The sequence below is a fragment of the Diabrotica undecimpunctata genome, chromosome 3 (assembly GCF_040954645.1).
Source record: "Diabrotica undecimpunctata isolate CICGRU chromosome 3, icDiaUnde3, whole genome shotgun sequence".
In the NCBI taxonomy this organism is placed as follows: Eukaryota; Metazoa; Arthropoda; class Insecta; order Coleoptera; family Chrysomelidae; genus Diabrotica; species Diabrotica undecimpunctata.
Genome location: NC_092805.1, coordinates 171,405,758 through 171,426,710, shown reverse-complemented (window position 1 = coordinate 171,426,710; position 20,953 = coordinate 171,405,758). Strand labels below are relative to the sequence as shown.

The window sequence follows — 20,953 nt, the reverse complement described above, 5'->3', positions numbered from 1 at the left end:
TTATTTTATGTAAAAACTATCATTTATATACTCTTTATAAAATGCAGGAATTAAAAATAATATCAAAATTTAGGCCTTAATAATTATTACAATTTATAAATTAACATGTGTAATAAATTGTTTGTTGTTTGTTTGTTTATTTTATTATTTGTCTGTCCTAATAAATATATTATATTGTCAGACCAATTAAGTACACTGCTCAAAATGATCAAATCTGACTAAGAGTCGTATCAGTTTTTTTAGCAACCAGCTATACATCTTACAGCAGGGTCCTTGGTTTTAGCAAAGAAAATACAGAGAAGTTCTATTACCTTTTAGAGGATGTTTACGATAAAGGAAAATTTACCCCAGACAAAATTTTTAATATGGACGAAAGCTGAATCACTGTCGGCGTGAAGGGGAAAACAAATAGGTTAGGTTAGGTTAGGTTAGACTACTTTGACTTTAAGCTGCTGTATAAATTCTGCTTTTTCTTTTGTATCTTCTCTAGTTATTTTTCCGCTCAAAATCATAAGTGAGCAAATTAAAGAAAGATGCAACACCAGGAACAATATTTGCGGTGCAACCTTCTGGTTGGATGCAATTCAATCTTTTCACCCATTGATTTAAACATTTCATAGACTGGTATCGTTTTACAGAGAAAAAACCAACATTACTCATTTTGCATGGGCAATTTAGCCATACACAGAACATTGACGTCAATGATGATCTAGCTAGAGCAAACCATGTTACCATAGTGTCATTGCCTCCCCATTGTTCACTTAAATTGCAATCTTTGGATACAACGTTTATGAGTCCTTTGAAAAGCTACTATGGCAAAGGAGGCAAAATCAACGTGCTTTTATAAGATTTAAGGTGGCCATGATATACTCCCTTAACAGGCATTTGTTTTCAGATGCAGAATCTATTGAATAAACGAACAAAAAAACATCATCTTCTTTGTATAAAGCCGGTGATAGACAAGCGTTGACATTATGCAAGCCATTCTTCTGCAGTACAGGCAGACTCTGTAGCACTCTGAGCCCTCGATGAGGTAGCTCATCGAACGCAACAAGTTTATTCGATATAATATGTCCTGTCCCGAAAATACAAACGAGAACCTCAATTAGGAGGCGTAAAGATTGTCAGTCTACAGTCATTACTGCTTCACCCTGCAAGGCACAACTAATTGAAACCTACAAATATAGAAAAGATAAAGAAGCTCGGCGTGGTCAAGGTCAAAAGAGCAGACTAGGTCGCGGTTCCGCACCAGGCATTTCTTAGGGAAAAGGAAAGCCAGTAGTAAAAAGGAAACTTAATTTCAAGAAAGAAGATGATGATCTTTACTACTAACAGTAGTAAAGAAGACGCTAGCATTTCCGGCAGAAAGTCAGAGGTGATGGAAGTAATTCCAAGAATTGTAGAACCTAATGTTGGTATCTTTTGCCACGGCAAATTTTGCAATTACACGAAAGGAGAATTGTCGGTTATGTGCTCCATGTGCAGTTTGTGGGTCCACACAGACTACATAGGGACTGAAAAAGACATATGCATCTGTGGCTTTTGCCGGTAGACAATTTAATAATGTTAAAAAATAAGAATAAATTTCAAAATTTTAGTTAAATCTTTTCTTTCATTTCTTTAACTTTGTTGAATTTGGTTTAATTAAAATATTAGTTATAACTTTCATTTTACTTTATTTAGCTGTATCATCGTTTTGACTCTATTTCATTGCTAATTAGAATATTTTGTAGGGGGCCCGATTTTGACACCAATTTTTGAAATAAAAAAGTGTAAACTTTCTTTTTAATTTTTTTTTAAGTAAGAAAAGGATTTTAAACTCTTGAACATATCACTGAAAGCTATGGATAACTAAATTAAGTGTACATGGAATGCTCATAAAGCATGAACTTCAAAGTCTACTTATTTTAAAAAAATTTAAGTAAAATGGAAGTCAACTTTTGGGGGTCATAACACATACCACATTTTAATTTATTCACAAGATCTCAAAATTTTACTAAACATATGTCTGTTATTCCATTTCTAAACCCTGGAGAAATATAATTCACCTATCTATTTGGTTTATAATATATTAAATACTTTATTGTGCTAGAAAAATATAAAATGTCATTATCATCATCATGGTGCTAGAGTTCTTAAAGGGCCTCGACCTTCTCAAGCTTTCTGCACCATTCTGCTCTGTCCCTTACTTGGATTTTCCAGTTAACAACACCGATCTTCTTAGCATCCTGTGTTATCCCATCTTTCCACCTGAACTTTAGTCTGCTCCGTATTCTTATTCCTACAGGATTCGCTGTTGGAATCTTTTCTAATCAAAGCTGTCTTTGAAGAAACTTTTAGAAAACACTAAAATTAGAATTAATTAATAAAAGAGTGTTTCAACGAGATTCAAGTTCCAATTATATACATTACTTGAATAATAACATTCTCAGCATAACTAACTACATGGAAGTATTAAAATGCAGTTTTTACGATTTTCTAATATTAACCATTAAACTTTACATGACTAAGTCCGTGAAAAATTCAAAATAGATTTTATGCTTGTCATTTATTCCTATTGTTTAACAGGTCTCTATTGAAAATAAGGTGCCTATATGTTGCACCTTGAACTGTGTAACAATGTATTTACAAATATTCAAATCTATAACGATCACACATCAGGTGCGGACTGAATTTATTTATCGTAATTTGATGTACATACTTATATATTACAAATCAAAAGCATAATGGTTAATTGAACTAATGACAGTAACAGTAATAATTGTAACCTAAATAACAAACGAGGAAGTGTTGTAGCGATAAGACTACCAAAGAGAATTGAAATACTATTATAAAAATAATACCTCAATCAACCATGGGAGCTTCGCCTAGCTCAGTATCTCAAGTGTGAGTTCGTTTTGTCGTAAACTAGGAAGTAAACCATGAACCCTTAGCTGATAGCAAATAAAACAATTATTTAACTAATATGTAATATTTATTAAAAAAATAATCAACCCTGTCAAGGTTTTACAATAAATAAATTTGGCGATACTTATGGCATCGATGGGTGATTGTGTGGCCTCCCAATTAGATGGTCCTCACAGCTGCAGTTATTCAATAAATTGTTTTATAAAATATTCTAGGAATATCCAGTTATTCCATATTCTCCAATAGTGTTTTAATAAACTCTCCAATACAGCCAATTAAATCTGGAATACGGCCAATAAACTAAAATACAACAACAGCTTGTATTAGAGACACATCAAAGGGGGATTAACTTCCTTGCCATTTTAACAAATTACAATTAAACAAATAGCAGATGGCAAGGATAAAATGAAATATAATTTTTATTAAACTTAGTTAAATTCTTTGTAACATTCCTATATGCATATAACTAAAAACGTGCTTTCGAAAGAAGTAAGGCTATGAATATTGAAAATGCTGTCAGAATTATAGAATATAGATTACAATGAAAGTACTCACCTTAAGAGAATTCTGCAGACCATAAAATGAAGCTTATAATAATTTTTGCCTTCTTTTATATATATAAGCGGGGATCCTACAGCTTCTGCCGCTTCCCACATTTCGATCGCCATCTTTTTCTATCTCTCCAGGTGTCTTCATCAATGGCTCTGTCTTTCATGGTTTCCATAACACCTTGTATCCAAGACTTGGCTGGTCTTCCTCGTTTCCTTCTATTACTTGGATTGTATTTCATAGCTCTTTTTGGCCATCTGTTGTCGTCCATCCTCTGTACGTGTCCATACCATATTAACTGTCTAGTTTCTATTCTTTCAGAAGTTGTATGTATTCTATCTGTTTTTCTTCTAATTTCAGAATTAGGTATACGTTCTACTTCTTCAATTACTTTGTAGATAGTCATTTTAGTTCTCATAGTAGCTTTGTTGGACCAAATTATCGAATTCAGAATTTGAACACTCTTCCTGCCTTGTTGCACTCTATAGTCTATATCTCGTTCCGTTGTTCCTTTACTGCAGATAATACTTCCCAAATATTTGTATTCGTAGCCCCTTTTCATTTGTCTAATTTCCAAATCCGGGTCTTCGTCTTCACTGCCTATTCGCATATATTCTGTTTTAGACATATTCATACTCATCCCCCATTTTTCGTATTCATCTTTGAGCTTTCTAAGCATATAATCTGCATCTTCTTCACAGCTTGCAATTAGTACTTGATCATCTGCAAAGAACAGCGTTGTCAGATAATGGTTGTTAAGCTTCAACCCCATTCTCGCACATTTTTGTCTCCATTGGTGCAGTGCCTTCTTTTATAAATTTCAGAAACACATAAAAAATTATGTTCCAAAGTTTTCAGTGTTTTATTGTTACAATTATGTTCCCACTACGTTAGAAAAGTTGATTGACAGAAAGTAGGAAGGGACTGCAATAAAGTTAGCACAGATGACATAGGACGTATGCCTATAATGGAATTAGCTCTTGTGTCAACATAGAACAGAATATTTAGTCTATCGGACAGAAAGAGAGAAGGCGAGTATTTATTCTACGGGACAGAAAGAGAGAGAAAAGAAAGATAGAGGGCGCCAACTACTTTTTGAATAAACAATGGTAAAAAAGAAACTGGAGGTTAAGGAATTATTAAATTAATAAAGAAATTAAAATAAAATAATTATTTAAATATTAATTAATAAAGATGTGACGTTTATAACGTTACAGTGTCTCAAGCACTTCCAAAAATAAAGAAAGGAAAAGCAGTTGGACCAGATGATATACTTGAAAAAGTTAGACAGCGTTAGGGGAGACACACAATGCAAGAAAATTAACAAACAAATGCCATACAAATGCAGAAGTAATATACTAGGAGCTGTTTACAAAAACAAAGAGAGATATGTAACACTGCATAAATTACAGAGACTTAAAACTACTTAGTTACGTAGTAAAACTATGGGGAAAATAATGGAAAACCGAAATATAAGAAAACAGTTTAATTTTATGCAAGGCAGATTAACAAGAAATACATAGCTAGAAAAATCTAGAAATAAAGAAACAAATACATTTATTTATGAAGCATATATTAAGGTGATAAGATTCCTGAATAGGCAGGAATTTTTTATTTTATTTTCAGATATATCTGCAACTTGTGTTTGTCTATCTCTTATTTCCTTAGTTGGGGGAGTATAATACAGCTTTTTCTTGTAATAACTTCAAGTAATATCTTACCCATTTGTCTATTTGTGTTGGTTCTATCTTTGTCCTTTCATGGGTATACCGTCTGAAATTCCTCAACGTTATCTATGCCTCCCTTGCTTTTGAGCTTTTCATTAAGCTGATCTTTATTTCTTCTGATCTCTATTTATAAGTTGGTCTTCTGTCTTCTTGATGACCTGTGGTCAGCCACTTTTAATAAGCTTTCTTCTTTTCTTTTATTTTGTTTTCTATCTTTGTTGTGCACCAATATGGTTTTGTGTTTTTATAATTTATCTGGTCATTTTAACTTCCAATGGCTTCTTTTGCTACTAGGTCTATTTGCGTTTTCATGTTGTCAGTCATATCGGTCTTTTCGTACGATTTCATACTTTTCTTTGCCGATTTTTGCATTAAATTCGCCTAGTATAATGTTGGTGTGGTGTTCCTTGAGGCTGTTTGTGATGTTCGTTATTCCTGCAAAATTTCTTCTACCTTATTCTCTTATTTGTCTGCTGTGGATACATGTATTAAGTATTAAGGGGTGAAGTTTTCTAGAGATTTATCAATGTTTTTGTGTATAACAAATGTGACGCTATATTGTTGAGGACAGTTATTTTCTCCTCCAGAGAAGTAGATATCATGATCATCAATTTCTAGTTTTTCTGTACCAGGCCATCTTACTTTGTTCACTCCTAATATTTCAATATTACTCCTGCTCATTTCTTTAATTACATTATGGATCGTTCCTGCTCTTGGTAGGAGATTATAGCAAGTACGGAGATCCTGCGACTCCTGCCTTATTTATAGGAAGCGCCGGTACTCACGGCCATTGTTGATTTTACTTGCCATGATGAGTGATTTTCTTAAGATGTAACGGCATCCTCATGTTGTTGACCTTATTGATTCTTCCGCCTTTAGAGTTGATTTCTCCACTTAAGGGCAACAGAATGCCCTTACTTCAGACCACTTTTCCAACTTCTCAAGGAGGCTGTTGGCAGATTTAAGGGACTATTTTGGTAGTTCGGTGATTTCACCATATCGGCCACCCCCACTTAGTTTAGCCTTCAGTCCAATGCAGTTATCCTGGGTGTGGCATGTGAAGCCATAAGTGAGAGTTGGGTGTCTTATAAAGACCAGTTATCAAAATCCATCTCCCATCTGTGACGCTGATTGTGGCCATTTTGATAAAAGGTACTACCTTTATAACACAAACTTACAATTCCATTACATATTCTTAACGAATACTGGCCACATAGGGCAATGAATCTCGTTCCATTCTCATTTAAGACATTTTTTTATAAGGGCCTACTATTTTGCTACCATCCTCTCTTTTAGTTCTTGCATTAAGGTCTCCCATCAATATAATTTCTTTTTGACGTTTTCTCGCGTTTTCTAGTGTTTGTGGCAGAATATCTTCGAACTGATATTTTTTTTCTTCTTTACTGTCATCGGTGGGACCATATTAGGACTACATATCTTGCTTTTATTTTCATGTCTATACTGATTATTTTTTTATTTACGTTTGTCCAATCTTTAACATATTTATTTTATTGTCCTTTTATTATATTATTGTTGTTATTCCGCCTCCAAATCCTGGAGAAATATATTTGACTATAATATTATATTATACCTAATCGATTTGATGTACAAATAATATATTTTTATTGTAATTGCTTTCTTAATGTTTGACCATGTTACATCTTGATTTATTGCATTTTTGTGTAATTTTTATATGATCTACTATACTTAAAGGAACTTAACCACAATTTTAATCGAAAATACATTAATTTGTCTTTGATGGGTCTAACTCAATGTATGATCTACTAAAAAGGCTTAATATCTCATTCATTGCACATGTTTTTAAAAGCCACATTATACAACATTTTTTCCGATTAGACATGCACCCCCTAAAACATATTTAGGCACATGTTACCACAGTTCGATTGTTAGCGAATAGCAACGTCACGGTACGATCATTACCATCAGATGTTTTAATTACCGCCCATAATTGATTACCGCGACCGATTCTGCTTCAATGATCTCATCGCATTCGACAGATGACAGTCGTACAGACAGACGGATTCCAGTCGTAGTGTGCCGCGGCAGTTCATTGATAGGGGAAAGATTGATTGTATTAACTATTTATTTCTTACTCACCAAGTAAATTAATTACTAGAGGTGTTGTTAGATATTGCAAAACACATCTAGTGCGCCTAGAGAGCAGATAAATATGAAAAATATTTTATATGGCACTTTTTCAAACAGATAAATGCTTTATTAGCTAAAATATAAAAAAAATGTCTTAGAAAGTTATTGTGTTTGCTAGGAAAGGAAGAACAATTTGAAAATATAGAGTTTTGTAAGTAAACTATGAAAATACAGATTTATGTAACTTGCAAATACATGGTAATAATAAAAGTAACATTTTAGTCAACACTTTATTTTTATCCAAAGTACAAAAGGTCTTACAAATTATATGTATAGATTTATATTAACTCCTAAACTCTAAGTTCCTCTTGGTCCTCATCATCAATATGATCATTTTCTGCAGAACTCTCGTTATTATTTGTCTGTACGCCAGTATCTATTATTTTATAAAATGTGAGATCCAGCTGGTCTGTCCAATTTTCACCAAAATGTTTTTTAAGGAAAGTGTCTATGGAAGATTTATCTTCGTTCAATGAGCATCCAATCTGTTGTAAGGTTTTTAATATTTCCTCCCTTTCCTTGGCCATATAATATTTGTACTTAAAAAATATAATTCTTTTCGATGCATTACATTTGAAATGTCACTGAAAAGGGTTCTTAACAACACCGTCACTTGTCTTTCTCCAGTCTGATATCTGCTAGTCTTTACCAAGTCTCAGCATCTTTGACTGTTTTCCAATTATGCCTTTATATTCTTTTCAGTTTAATACAACGTTCTTATTTTTTATGTCCCTTTCTATCATACCGAAAATCCTATCTGGTGGCAAAAAGGAATGACCAACGTAAACTTCACTTTCTTGATGTGACCAGGTGCTTTATAAACCAACCTTCTTCTTCTTCAAGTGCCCTCTCCGCTACGGAGTTTGGTAATCATCATTGCTATTCGTATCTTTGAAGCTGTTGCTCTAAATAATTGGTTAGATGTGCACTGGAACCAGTCTCTTAAATTGCGCAGCCAAGATATACGTCGTCTCCCCACACTTCGTTTGCCCTGAATCTTTCCTTGAATAATTAACTGGAGCAATCAGTACTTTTTCCCTCTCATCACATGACCAAGATATTCCAACTTTCTTCTCTTGATGGTGATCAACAGCTCCCGTTCTTTGTTCATTCTTCGAAGAACTGCATTATTTGTTATTTTGTCTGTCCAAGGTATTTTCAAAATTCTTCTGTGTCATAAACCAACCAGTAAATTATAATAGACATCATCGTGCTATTTTTGTTCTGACCACCACATCCATCTGCAAATAGGTAAACTTTTTCGACTTAATTTTTTTAAGTTAAATTTTATGAGAGTGACATGTACAGCAGAAGCAACAGCATTTGAATCTTTTGGATGTTCATACTCCAGCTACACATATGTATGACGTCAAATTTGACTGATTTCTAAATGGCCTATTTTTATTCTTCTCATTTCTTCTATTGCATTCTCAAGTTTTCCAGCTACGAACACACTTCTGATATTTTAAGTGCATACTCTCAAATTAGATTTTCTTTTACGTTGCTCTTCTTGGTTCTTCATGACGTTTTTGCATGTATACAACCTAAAAGACCTCCTAAAAATGTGTTTCTCCTTTTTTGCCTAATCTTATACCCCGAATTCTTTGATTAGTAACAGTTTGTAGTTAAAGTGTTAATGCCATGGCGATTGTCTTGGGGAATCAATCAACAGCGATATTTAATACAGTGGTTTCTGTATCTGTTAATGTGCATCTATTGAAACTGGCTGAATGACCAATATTTATGCCACAAAAATTGCATTACCCTATTATACCCTTAATAGACACACTACACAAACTACAAGATTTTACTGCATATGACTAAACTGATAAATACAATTATTGAACCACAGACACCATATATATTTTTTTCTTTTTTTCGTGAAAGTGTACGATTTACATAGCGTCTGGTTATACGACGTCCAAAACACATTCCACATATTGTTTTATATTTAAAACTTTCACATAAAAAACCTGTACATTCGTAATAAAATTTGCGATCGAATGCGGCGATAGCACCAAAACATTCACTCTTTGTTTTTTCTTTTCTTTTATACGCCTCCCACGACATACCAACAACGTATTGCTATCTGAATCTCTGAAGGTCGTGTGAGATGTGTGCATATGGGTTGTCCTCGTTTGACTTCCTTAGTTACTTTTATAAGGAAGAAATTACAATTTCCTGAAGAAAAAAATGAATATTACTATATTTCTACTAGCTAGAGTATGGCGTTTTCGTCGCAGATGCTTTATTTTATCCGCTACGTGAAGATTATTTCTCTCGGTGCGTTTATTCCTTTATCATGTGCTAAGAAGAGGTCCGAAAAGAAAAAACATTGAAGCGTGCTAGCATGAAATATCTTCTAGGAGTTTCTTCTTTTGTCTGTTGACTGTCGAAAAAGTATAGTGACATTATAGCTCGATCGGCCGGATATTGTTTCTCCATGCTTCTTTGTCTTGGGCTGCTAAGAACGCTGTATTTAAATGAGTTTTCGGAGTTTGATTCAAAATATATGCGACATATTAGCTTCTTCTATCAATACTTTTACTTTGTCATTTAAACTTCTACTAAATTGCTCAATCAAAAAACGATATTATTAGAGAACAACTATAAAAAAAGTTATAAAGTACTATGTTTAAGTTTTACAGTAAAAAAAATACTATTTTTTCAGGTACAGGTCATGTAAGTTTCACTAAATCTATCTCAGTATGATGATAAAATTCAAGTTATTTTGTAGTTTTATCTCTTTTTTTGGAACTCTTCAATTGGAGTTTCTCGGTAAATCGACCAAAAGATAACAAACAATCGATCAACAGCATTGCTGCTGGTGAGATCTAGATTTTTAGACAAAAAATGTGAATCTGAACAAGTTCTTGAATGATTTTTTGGTAGTTGTCAGCTGCCGTTTTGCCAAGAAAACTATAACACGCTTCTATTAGAGCTGCACAAGCTCGTTTTTCTGCTCTGTTTAACATCAAATTAAAAGCAACATCTGTCATACGCTCTCGTATTGGAGGACCAACAAAAAGTGAGTCAGAGATATTGACTTTCACTGAACATTAAGAAAACAAAATGTATGATGATCTCTAAGGAGGAACAGCAAATTGAAAAAATTAGTGTGAATGGTCACCTTGGTACGAAAATAAACGTCAATGAAAATTGGAACCATATCCTAGAAATAAAATGTAGGGATGTATTCCCTTCATATTTCTCACAAAATGTATGAAAGAAGGATTTAGTTACAAACGCGTGAATCATGGTTTTGACCCAATGCTATATCAATTGGGTTATTAAATTGTACTTAATCATGAAGATAGGTTTTATTGTTAAGTGATCTTTGCATCCTGAATCTATATGCATATGCCCTGACTTGTGACATCTGTAACAAATTATGGTTTTCATGGAGAACGTTGCTGGTGTTTCATATTTACTTATATTTCATATGTACTGGATGTATATGCCTTCTTTCTTTCCACTCTTCACGAAGTTTTGCTTTGTCAATTCAATTGCTAACTCTTTTGGATCTATATTTTCTAGAATAACTTTTTTGAAGAATGGTGGGATAGAATGTAAATTATATACTGGATCTTCGTACTTGATTTCAGATTCCTTTGCTCTAAATTGTCTGGATACATTATCCAACTCACTAAAAAACTGCTCTAACTGATCTGCCTATTCAAATTTTATTGATATTAGTTTCTTTCTTAAAATCGTTTGTCCATGTAGTCTCCTTTCTTATATCTCTCTGGCAAAGGATGCCACGTATTAAAAGCTGTTAATTTATTTTAAATAACCTTTAATTGATTGTCATCTAGGCATTATACAATTATTGACCTACAAGCTTTATCTTTCTGTTTGGTTGCCAACTTTTGTGCCTCGTCTGTATAATTACTCCCAGTAACCCAGTAGTAATTCACTTTTCAACTTCTTTTTCTTCCAAAATAATTTTAATTCTATATTTTCATACGAATTATTTGGTGCCATTTAAAAGATGAATATTAAATGTATTCTTTATTATACTTGCCATATTTTATAATTATAGAGAGTTGCCTGGGTCCACAACCTGTAGTTTTGTGAATTAAACAATTATACTTATACTATTTAAATAAGAATAAGATACAATTAAAGGTTAAAGTACGTTTATTGACGTTTCAATTTCCACTTCGGAAATCGTTCTCAAAATACAAACAGTAAATTTAATAAATTAGTATTTAATTAGTAAATTATTTTAATTTAATTTAATTAGTAAATTAATTAGTACTCTAATACTACCGAAATATATATTCTAATTTTTATCAAAATGTGCTTGTTTCCCCATTACATTTTTCCACATAACCTATATATCTATATATACAATATGTGATGGTATGTTATTGTTTTTCACTTTGCGACCATAAAGTGAACTAAACTTCCTATAATTCGTTATAACTTTAGATGCAAAAAACTGAAACAAAAAGTCTTTTTGAACAGGTTTATTATAAACTTTTATCCTCTTCGTGATCTCTCTTCTGAAACACTTCATTTTTGTTATTGTTGCTTTATCTAAAAATATCGTTTCATCAATTTCGCACAATGTACACAAAAGACAATCATTAAAATGTCACTTCCTAGTAGGCAGATAATTCTAGATTAGAATTTCAATTTCACACCAGCTAAGAAAGTGTTAGCGATGCGATGACTCGACTCGAAATGTTTTTAATGAAAGTGCAACTATTATCACAACAATAAAGGATTACTTACAAACACACTCATAGCCTTCCGAGCCTAGTCTAGTACTCATACAATAAAGGTGAACTTAATTTCACGCAATTATTTTGTTTTTTCTTGCGTGATGAGAGATTACATGGTCGTAGAACAGGGGGTGTGTGGGCTGCGTTGTAAAGGTAGTACTTTTGTTTGAGACCTGAAGGCTAAGCCAAGTGAGGGTACCCAAATATAGCGATAAAACAGTCTCAAAACAGAATATAAGCAACAGTTCAATCAATTTCAACAGTTATGTTGAACATAGCAGACAACACAGCGGTATTCACAAAAAAGTATTTATACAGCGATTAGGAAGGCAAGTGGCAATCCGCTCGTTATATACCTCTAGTAGTAGTTATAGCCGAAGACAGTAACAGCCAACAACTTACTAATCAGATTTTGAGAGACCGAAATTCGGCAGGGGAAGAGAGAATGAAGATAGTGGAACTTATGTTAGTTATGAAGATTAGTGGAAATAAAAATGTCGTAAATTAGCTTTATACTAATAACAATGTTATATTATGTACAATTAGTTTGTAGCGTCTGTCGAAAAGCTGGAATTGATCGTTTGGCTAAATGTTAAGCTGATAATATTAAAAATAAGTAATCAACTGCAGTAATTGTAAAAAAAATCTAATTTACTTTGAAAGAGAGACTGAACTTATCCAGGTAGCTAGTAAAATGTCAAAGTAAAATATATGACACAACAATACCAGCTGCATATTTTCCATCAAAAATAATCTAAAAAAAGAAAATTACGTCCAGTTGTTCAAAACTCTTAGAGAAAAATTGGTAGGAACTTTAGTTCGATTCTAACACTGCAATAATTTCTTCATACTTTTTTCCAATTGTCTAATAGTTTTTCATGAATTATAGCTGATCAGTTACTTAGTTTTTAAAACTTCTCATCTCAGTCCAGGACGCCGCCTGACTGACCTTGGTGCAGGATTCGTTCTTCGTACGTTCGGCGATAGTTTCCGAGTCTACGCCGAACGTCTATCTGCTAAACCAGACTTTCTATGTCATCCAGCGGTTCTGAAGCAGAATGGCCGCTGTATTATTGCCTTACTCAGTTGCTGTTATAAATTACTAGAACGACTTTTATATAACCGAATATGTAACACCATTGAGGATGCTGTACCAATTGAACAAGCTGGATTTAGAAGAGGACGAAGTTGCTGTGACCAAGTGCTGTCCTTAACTACATTTATTGAAGCTGGCTTTGAAAGACGCGAAAAATCTGCCATAACATTTATAGATCTCACGGCTGCCTATGACACTGTGTGAAGGGAGGGCCTTATTTATAAGCTGATGAAAATCATACCTTGCCTCAAAACTTGTCAGCTGATAAACAATCTACTGACTAACAGACTGTTTCAGGTATATATGAATAATGCACAAAGTAACGTTAGAAAACTTAACAACGGCTTACCTCAAGGCTCAGTGCTAGCTCCTTTATTATTTATCATTTATACAGCAGATATACCTGAAACAAAATCGAGAAAATTTGCTTATGCTGACGACCTGGTCATTGGCTTCCAAGATAATAGTAAAGAAGCGGGAGAACGAGCTCTAAACGAGGACTTAACTACACTAAGTAACTATTTTAAGAACTGGCGCTTACGTCGTAACACAAGCAAAACTGATACTCTCAATGTAACTCTAAATGATACAGCTATCAAACATAACAACAACCCCAAATATCTAGGCGTCACAATTGATAGAACACTCACCTTCAAAAGTCATCTTACAAAAGCAGCCGGCAAACTAAGAACAAGAAATAACTTAATATCAAAACTTGCTGGAACAACTTGGGGTGCTTCTGCAGATACTCTTCGGACCTCTGCTCTAGCTTTGGTTTTTTCTGTGGCAGAATATTGTGCACCAGTATGGCTAAATAGTGCACATACAAGCAAAATCGATGTCCAACTTAACCAAACCATGTGAATAATCACTGGAACAATAAAACCAACGCCAGTGAGATGGCTACCTACTCTGAGCAATATTGCTCTACCAGATCTACGCCGTACAGCAGCATTAGTGAGAGAGTACCAGAAAATTGTAGCCAACGTACAATTACCAATACATCAAGATATCCCAGACATCTCAAAAGAGCACCAGCGACTGAGATCTAGAAATCCTCCAATACGATCTGTCCGAAAAATTGGTAATTTATTCCTATGATATACATAGGCAATGGACAACAAGATGGATGCCAACAGTAGAATCGGACTATATTAAGATATCCACCCCAACTCAGGGTTTCATCGGATCAAATCTGCCCCGGTCCACTTGGGCAAGGCTTAATATGGTAAATGTGCTGATTCGCTTTCAGGTGGGGTCGTGCAGAAAGTCCACAGTGCGATTGCGGACAATCTAGACAGACCATAAGCCATTGTATTTCAGACTGCTTGAATCGTGCCTACCGTGGAAACCTTCAGGACTTTGCGGAATGTTCCCCAGAAGCAATTGAATGGCTATGTAAATTGGACATTAATATTTAGTGTCATTCATTCTATCTTTAGTACATATTATTTGTATATGTATATATGTATATATTATTGTATTTGTATATTTATCGTACTGTGAAAGTCCATACGCTAAATAAATAAAATCGTATGTGTCACAGTGTCGGAGTGTTCACAGTATGGGCATTCATCTGTCATCCTTTCTGAACCTAGAGAGGTAGGCCCTAAAACACCCGTGTCCTGTAAGCACCTGGGTTATAAAATAATCCAGTCGCCTGTGGCCACAGCCCAATGTCTTATGTTCGGTATGAGCATCTTTGTCCACCGTGCCACATCCTCCATGTTGATCCATTTTTCTTGCCATTTTTCAATTGACCTTTCCCTTTTCTCTCTTCGCTCGGCCATAGTTTTTGATATACCTGCATTACCTGCATATTCGGTACTGCACGTGAATTTTTATGCACATATTTGGAAATTTTACAACTACTACCATTAACATATTTTGAGTCAGATTATTTAATATTTTGATAAATTTGTTTACATACATTTAAGGTTATCTTTATGAACTTGTCAACCTACTCATGAGTTTTATTACATTTCTGACAAACAATTCTTTTATATATGTTAAAAATCAAGCCAGAATAACGTAAAAGTAGGATACAAGGAAAATAGTTAGTAGCAGAATTTTAGGAAAAGTTCCGTTGTATTATAATTGTTTTAAATTACTTGTGTGAGAGTAATTCATCGTTCAACTGAAGGGAAACTTATATTTAAAACTTGAAAAACATAAAGTACCTTTGTAGTATCATATCATCATTATTAAAAATATGGAATAGATGAATATCTTTGTAGTCTGAAGTGTAAAATTGTCAAATAAAATAGTTATATATTAAGTAGTTACAAAATTTAATTTCGTCCTCTGTACTATTTTAGCTCTTTGAGCGTTTACTTTAAATCCTCAGTGTAAAATCTTGATGTAATAGAAACATATTTTCATCGCTAATGCTTCAAAAAGTACCACATTTTTCCATCAGTACTTTTTAACCGATTTTTCCCGTATCTCTAATGATCCAACCTTCTAAATGGAACTTATGAGTACGACCTTGACGAGACCGCAAGTAAGTACCGTGAGTAGTACTCGAAGCCAATAATTAGCACGTCGGCCGCTAATTACACGGAATAGATCGAATTCAATATTTCGCTGACGCGGGAAAATGAGGTAATGTCGATCATGGCGCATTGTTCGGCCGGTCGTACCCTCTAATCTTCTAAGTACTTCTTTAATCGCACAAATGTGCTATTACTGCTCTCGATTATCTCGCGTTCCTACACGGTGGCGTCAAGGAAAACATTATAATGAAGGATTGCTGTGGTTGCATCTTGACAAATTATAAATCGGCTTAAATATACACATTTATAGTCTACGACATTGCTGTAATCGATCAGTAAGATGAGAAATAAAGGTAATTTATATCGAAAAAATCCCAATTAATGTAGAAAAGTACTATTTGATGCAAACTAATAAGTAAATATAAAAGTAGTGGACAATAAAATTTGAGTAACTGCAACGAGAGACCTAAAAAATATAAACAGATAATTGATGGATTCGACCGTTACTTGATGGAAATTCATTTTATGTAACAATAAAACACTGAAAACTTTGTTTTCAAAACTTCCACAAAATTTATTTTAAATTCTTATCACTACAGCTGTTTCGGCTGATTGCCTTTCTCAAGTGCCTTGCACTTGAATCTCAATTAAACTCAACTCAACTTAGACTCAATTAAAAACGAATACAAGGAACAAGAAACCAAGGAACAATGTGGATTCCGTGGAGGACGTTGGTGTGTAGATCATTTCTTTACATTAAAGCAAATAATAGAGAAAAAAGTGAACACAGGAAGACGCCTTCACCTAACCTTCATAGATCTAATAAAAGCATGTGACATAATACCTTAATAAAAGCCATCAAGGAAATATACAGAAAAACAACAATAAAATTATTTCTTAATAAATCTTCGCAGAACGATCATTAATTTTTCCCAGCATTAATTTAATGATTTACAAACACTGAACAAAATAAATATTTAAATGATATAAAAGCAAATTTAAAATTTACGTAATTTTTGCGCATTCTATAGAAAGTGTAAAGTTAGCATTGTCTGGCGACAGTCTCGGGATCACGGCGACCTCTGACCTCCCAAATCGGATCTTTTTCACGTTCAACAGTTATTGATACACTTTCTTCTTTTCTGATGGATTCGCGTTGAATGTTTCACAATAAAATATTGTAATATGGTTTAATGGAGTGCAAATTCTCAATTTTTTCAGATACAGTGTGTCTCGTCCAAGAAAAATTCATTTAATATCGATAAATTTTCAGATTAAGCTATTAACACAACAAACTTTTAGGTAAAGTTTGCTTTTTTCATCATTCTCATCAACATAAGCTGCTGCTAGGGTGATACGCCGATTCTAGTAATTATCTAAGTGTAGCCCATAAGTCCATAATGATGTCAAAATCTACGTACGTGGTTCAACACAACTCTCTTCAGGGGCACTACAAGAACAAGAATTTTATGTTTCTCGCTTCGTAATGTTATATGTATACACTTACTTTACTTTTTCGTGTCTGGATCCGACTACAGTTTTTCTGCCCAATATTGGGCTACGTCTACACCCTTTGTATTTGCGAGCCATAAATCATCGAGGGGCAAAGTCTGCATACTCTCAGGTGCTCCACGTTCTGTATTTCCCCACATTCACAAAGTGCGTCGCTGTCTGTCTTGATGCCCCATTTAATGAGGTTCTGTTTTACAGGAGCAACACCTGTGTGTATGCGATTCAGTTTCCGCCAGGTTCTCCATATATGTATACAAAAGATATATTACTGGTCCAAGAGTACTGACGTCTGAGACCCTGCGTTTATTGATTTGAGCTCAAAGTACTCCTTTTCTATTATTTTCTATTATTAACGTTTGCTAGTTTTTTCGTAAATTTTTCAACACAAGTTTTTTCTTTTAAACTCCAGTTACTCAAACATTTAAATAACCAATAAAGTTAAAAATATAAAATCTACTAGACTTGACAAGGCACTTTCTTTATTGAAGGGATGTTCGAATAAGATATTTTCGATTCTAACTAATTTTGAAAATGACTGTATGTATTTATCGAAAAATTTGAAGGCATCTTAAAGATATCTAAGGTAGTTGCCGTTTATAAAAAATCTCAAATGAACTTCCTCTCTAACTACAGAGGTGTCAGAATCCTAAGGATATTTGTTAAAACATTTGTTCTACAACATACCACAAGGTAAGTTAAGAACTGGAGCAATATACAAAACCGCCATAAACGTCTAGTATCTATTTAAAAAGGTAAATATTTGGCCCAAAAGGTCAAGGCCATTCAAGACCATAACGGAGAAATAAAAACTGACATAGAGAGCATTACAGAAACATGGAAAACCTACTGCTGAGAATTATACAAGTAAACTTCAAAAGATGCACCAATCTCAGAACACAATAAACATACCATCAAAGAGTCAGAACCAATTATTTTACGATCAGAAGTACAGAAGGCTCTCAACCACCTAGAAATAAAAAAAAACGGAGATAGATGGCCTACCAGCAGATACTCTCAAAGCAATGTGTGAGTGGCCTAATAAGTGGTGCGAATTAACCTTTATCTCTATCCATAAGAAAGGATCACTAACCATATTCAGCAATTACAGAACCGTTGACCTTATTCCTCATGCATACTCCTACATACCTACTTACATATAATCAATGAACGGCAAAAGAACTTTTAATATGATATATGAGAGTGCCTAACTACCTAGTTAATCTACTAAGATACATAGTCCATTCGCTCAGGAATATTTTCACACATTCATAGTCGGAAACCTACAACATGAAAATTTCCACCCCACACTATTAACAGCTCAAATAGACTTACTATTGCAGACTTCTTTCATTGAAAAAAGAGGAATTACAAATAGGGAAGTGTATACTAAACCCATAACATTTTCAGTATATTTTTAAAAATATATTTCAGTTGTTGTAATTTAAAATATTATTATATATACACCAAATAAATAGTGATGGTACAAAAACTATTTTGTAAATAGTAATGTCAATTACTAAATTTTTTTCAAATAAAAATAAGTAGTAAAGATTTTGTGATCGATATAGCATCACATATGAAATTTCTGGGGACGATTTTATAGATTCTCAGATGCCACAATGCGTAGAAATGCATCAGAAAATATAAAAAAGGTTAAACAAACAGCAAATCTCAAACTTTTTCACTTTATTTTAAAAAATTTCATTTTTTTCTCGAAGTTCGATGGACCGTCAAACCCTAATTTTAAAATACGAAAAACCATGAATTGAATAATTAGAGCATCGATCACTCCAGAGAAAACAACTATGATTAAATAGGATAAGGTATTCTCCGACTCGAAAAATAGATCATCTTCAATGCCTTAACTGTCCCCACCAGAGTATTCTCGAAGAGAATGTAACACGCGAATGAAAAACCTATATCCACTATATATATAACCAATTTATCAGGATATCATAAAGTATATATTGAATGGTTAATATAATAATAGTAGAGAGATTTTTAGTTCTTCTCATTTAACACAGATGTTTTTGTTCACCAATATTTTTGTTTATGAAGTATTCGAATTGACAACTTACTGTTCAGTGTTATTTTTAGTTTCTCCGCAGCAACGTCTCCTTCAAATGCAACAGCTGTTTTAAATTCAATATAATCAGTTTGGCCTTGTTTATATTCAGATTGGTAATATAAGTCCTTAAATTGTGGTCCCACTTCTGTTGCATCTGTTTTGAGTTCGATAACCAACACAGATTTGCCAGTTTTAGTAACTCCAGTCTCTATAGCTTCCATGGTCAGTACGATTTCTGATAAGGATTCAAAATCTTCAGAATTCAAAGGAGATTTTATTTGTATACGCCATTTCTTTTGAGCTGTATCGTAAGTTACCGCGAAATTGTCGGTATAAGCTAGAAAAGGAACAAAATGATATAAATATAATGTTATTCTGTACTGTGGGTTTAAATTGTTGTTATTTGACTATAATTGACAACTTACTGTTCAGCGTTATTTTTAGTTTCTCCGCAGCAATGTCTCCTTCAAATGCAACATCTGTTTTAAAATCTATATATTCAGTTTGGCCTTGTTTATATTCAGATTGATAGTATAAGTCCTTAAATTGTGGTCCAACTTCTGTTGTGTCTGTTTTGAGTTCGATAACCAACACAGATTTGCCAGTTTTAGTAACTCCAGTCTCTGTAGCTTCCATGGTCAGTACGATTTCGGATAAGGTATCAAAATATTTAGAATCCAGAGGAGATTTTATTTGTATACGCCATTTCTTTTGAGCAGTATCATAAGTGACCGCGAAATTGTCCGTATAAGCTAAAAAAAGGAACAAAGATTTAAAGGTCTGATCGGAGATTATATAAATATAGTGTTGTTCTGTAGAGTGTCAGCATAAATATTGTTATTTTGATTTAGTAGACAACTTACTGTCTAGAGCTACTTTTAAATTTTTTGGATCAATATTTTCGGTAAAACCAACATCTGTTTTAAAGTCTATATAATCAGTTTGGCCTTGTTTATATTCAGCTTGATAGTATAAATCCTTAAATTGTGGTCCCACTTCAGTTGCGTCTGTTTTCAGTTCGACAACTAACACTGACTTTCCTGTTTCAGTGACTTCCGACTCTGTAGCTTCCATGGTCAGAATGATTTCTGATAAAGAGTTAAAATCTTCAGAATTCAGAGGAGATTTTATTTGTATACGCCATTTATTTTGATTTGTATCATAAGTCACTCCGAAATTATCGGTATAAGCTACAAATGTAACAAACATTTATTGATCAATGTTGATCCTTAAATTTAGTGTCATTCTGTAGAGTGTCAGTTTAAAATTCCATTTTGTTATAATAGATTAACAGGATATATCTTGAGATAAACATGCACTGGATAAGAGTTTCTCGACAAACTTGAAACAAAACATATAACCTAAATACATCTTAGTTACAAATGATAATGGCCAAAATTGATCGCATTCCCAATTGAAAACAGGATGAAAATAATGAGTACGCATTTATATATATATATATATATATATATATATATATATATATATATATATATAAGAAACGTGGAAAATTGCAGAGGGGCTGACGTATACTCAGATCATTTTTTGCTTAGAATTAATATGAGAGAAGCAATAGTTAAAAAGCATAAACGGAAAAAGAAAGTGCAACGTAAATTTAATTTAAAAAAACTGCGAAAATTTGAGGTAGTGCAGGATTATCAAAAGGATATACAGGAAACTTATGCCAAACAAGATACTGC

General features: G+C 33.4%; 1 protein-coding gene across 1 annotated transcript in view; it reads right to left on the bottom strand.

Annotated features, from left to right (window-relative positions):
- The window catches only part of LOC140436140 (uncharacterized), a 40,181-nt gene that overhangs the window by 9,291 nt on the left and 9,937 nt on the right, over positions 1 to 20,953 (bottom strand). Inside the window, exons 3-5 of the mRNA XM_072524847.1 lie at positions 20,117 to 20,443; positions 19,679 to 20,005; positions 19,264 to 19,590 (exon numbers count right to left, since the gene is read on the bottom strand). Coding sequence (XP_072380948.1) covers positions 19,264 to 19,590; positions 19,679 to 20,005; positions 20,117 to 20,443 — 981 coding nt within the window. The remainder of the gene's footprint in view (positions 1 to 19,263; positions 19,591 to 19,678; positions 20,006 to 20,116; positions 20,444 to 20,953) is intronic.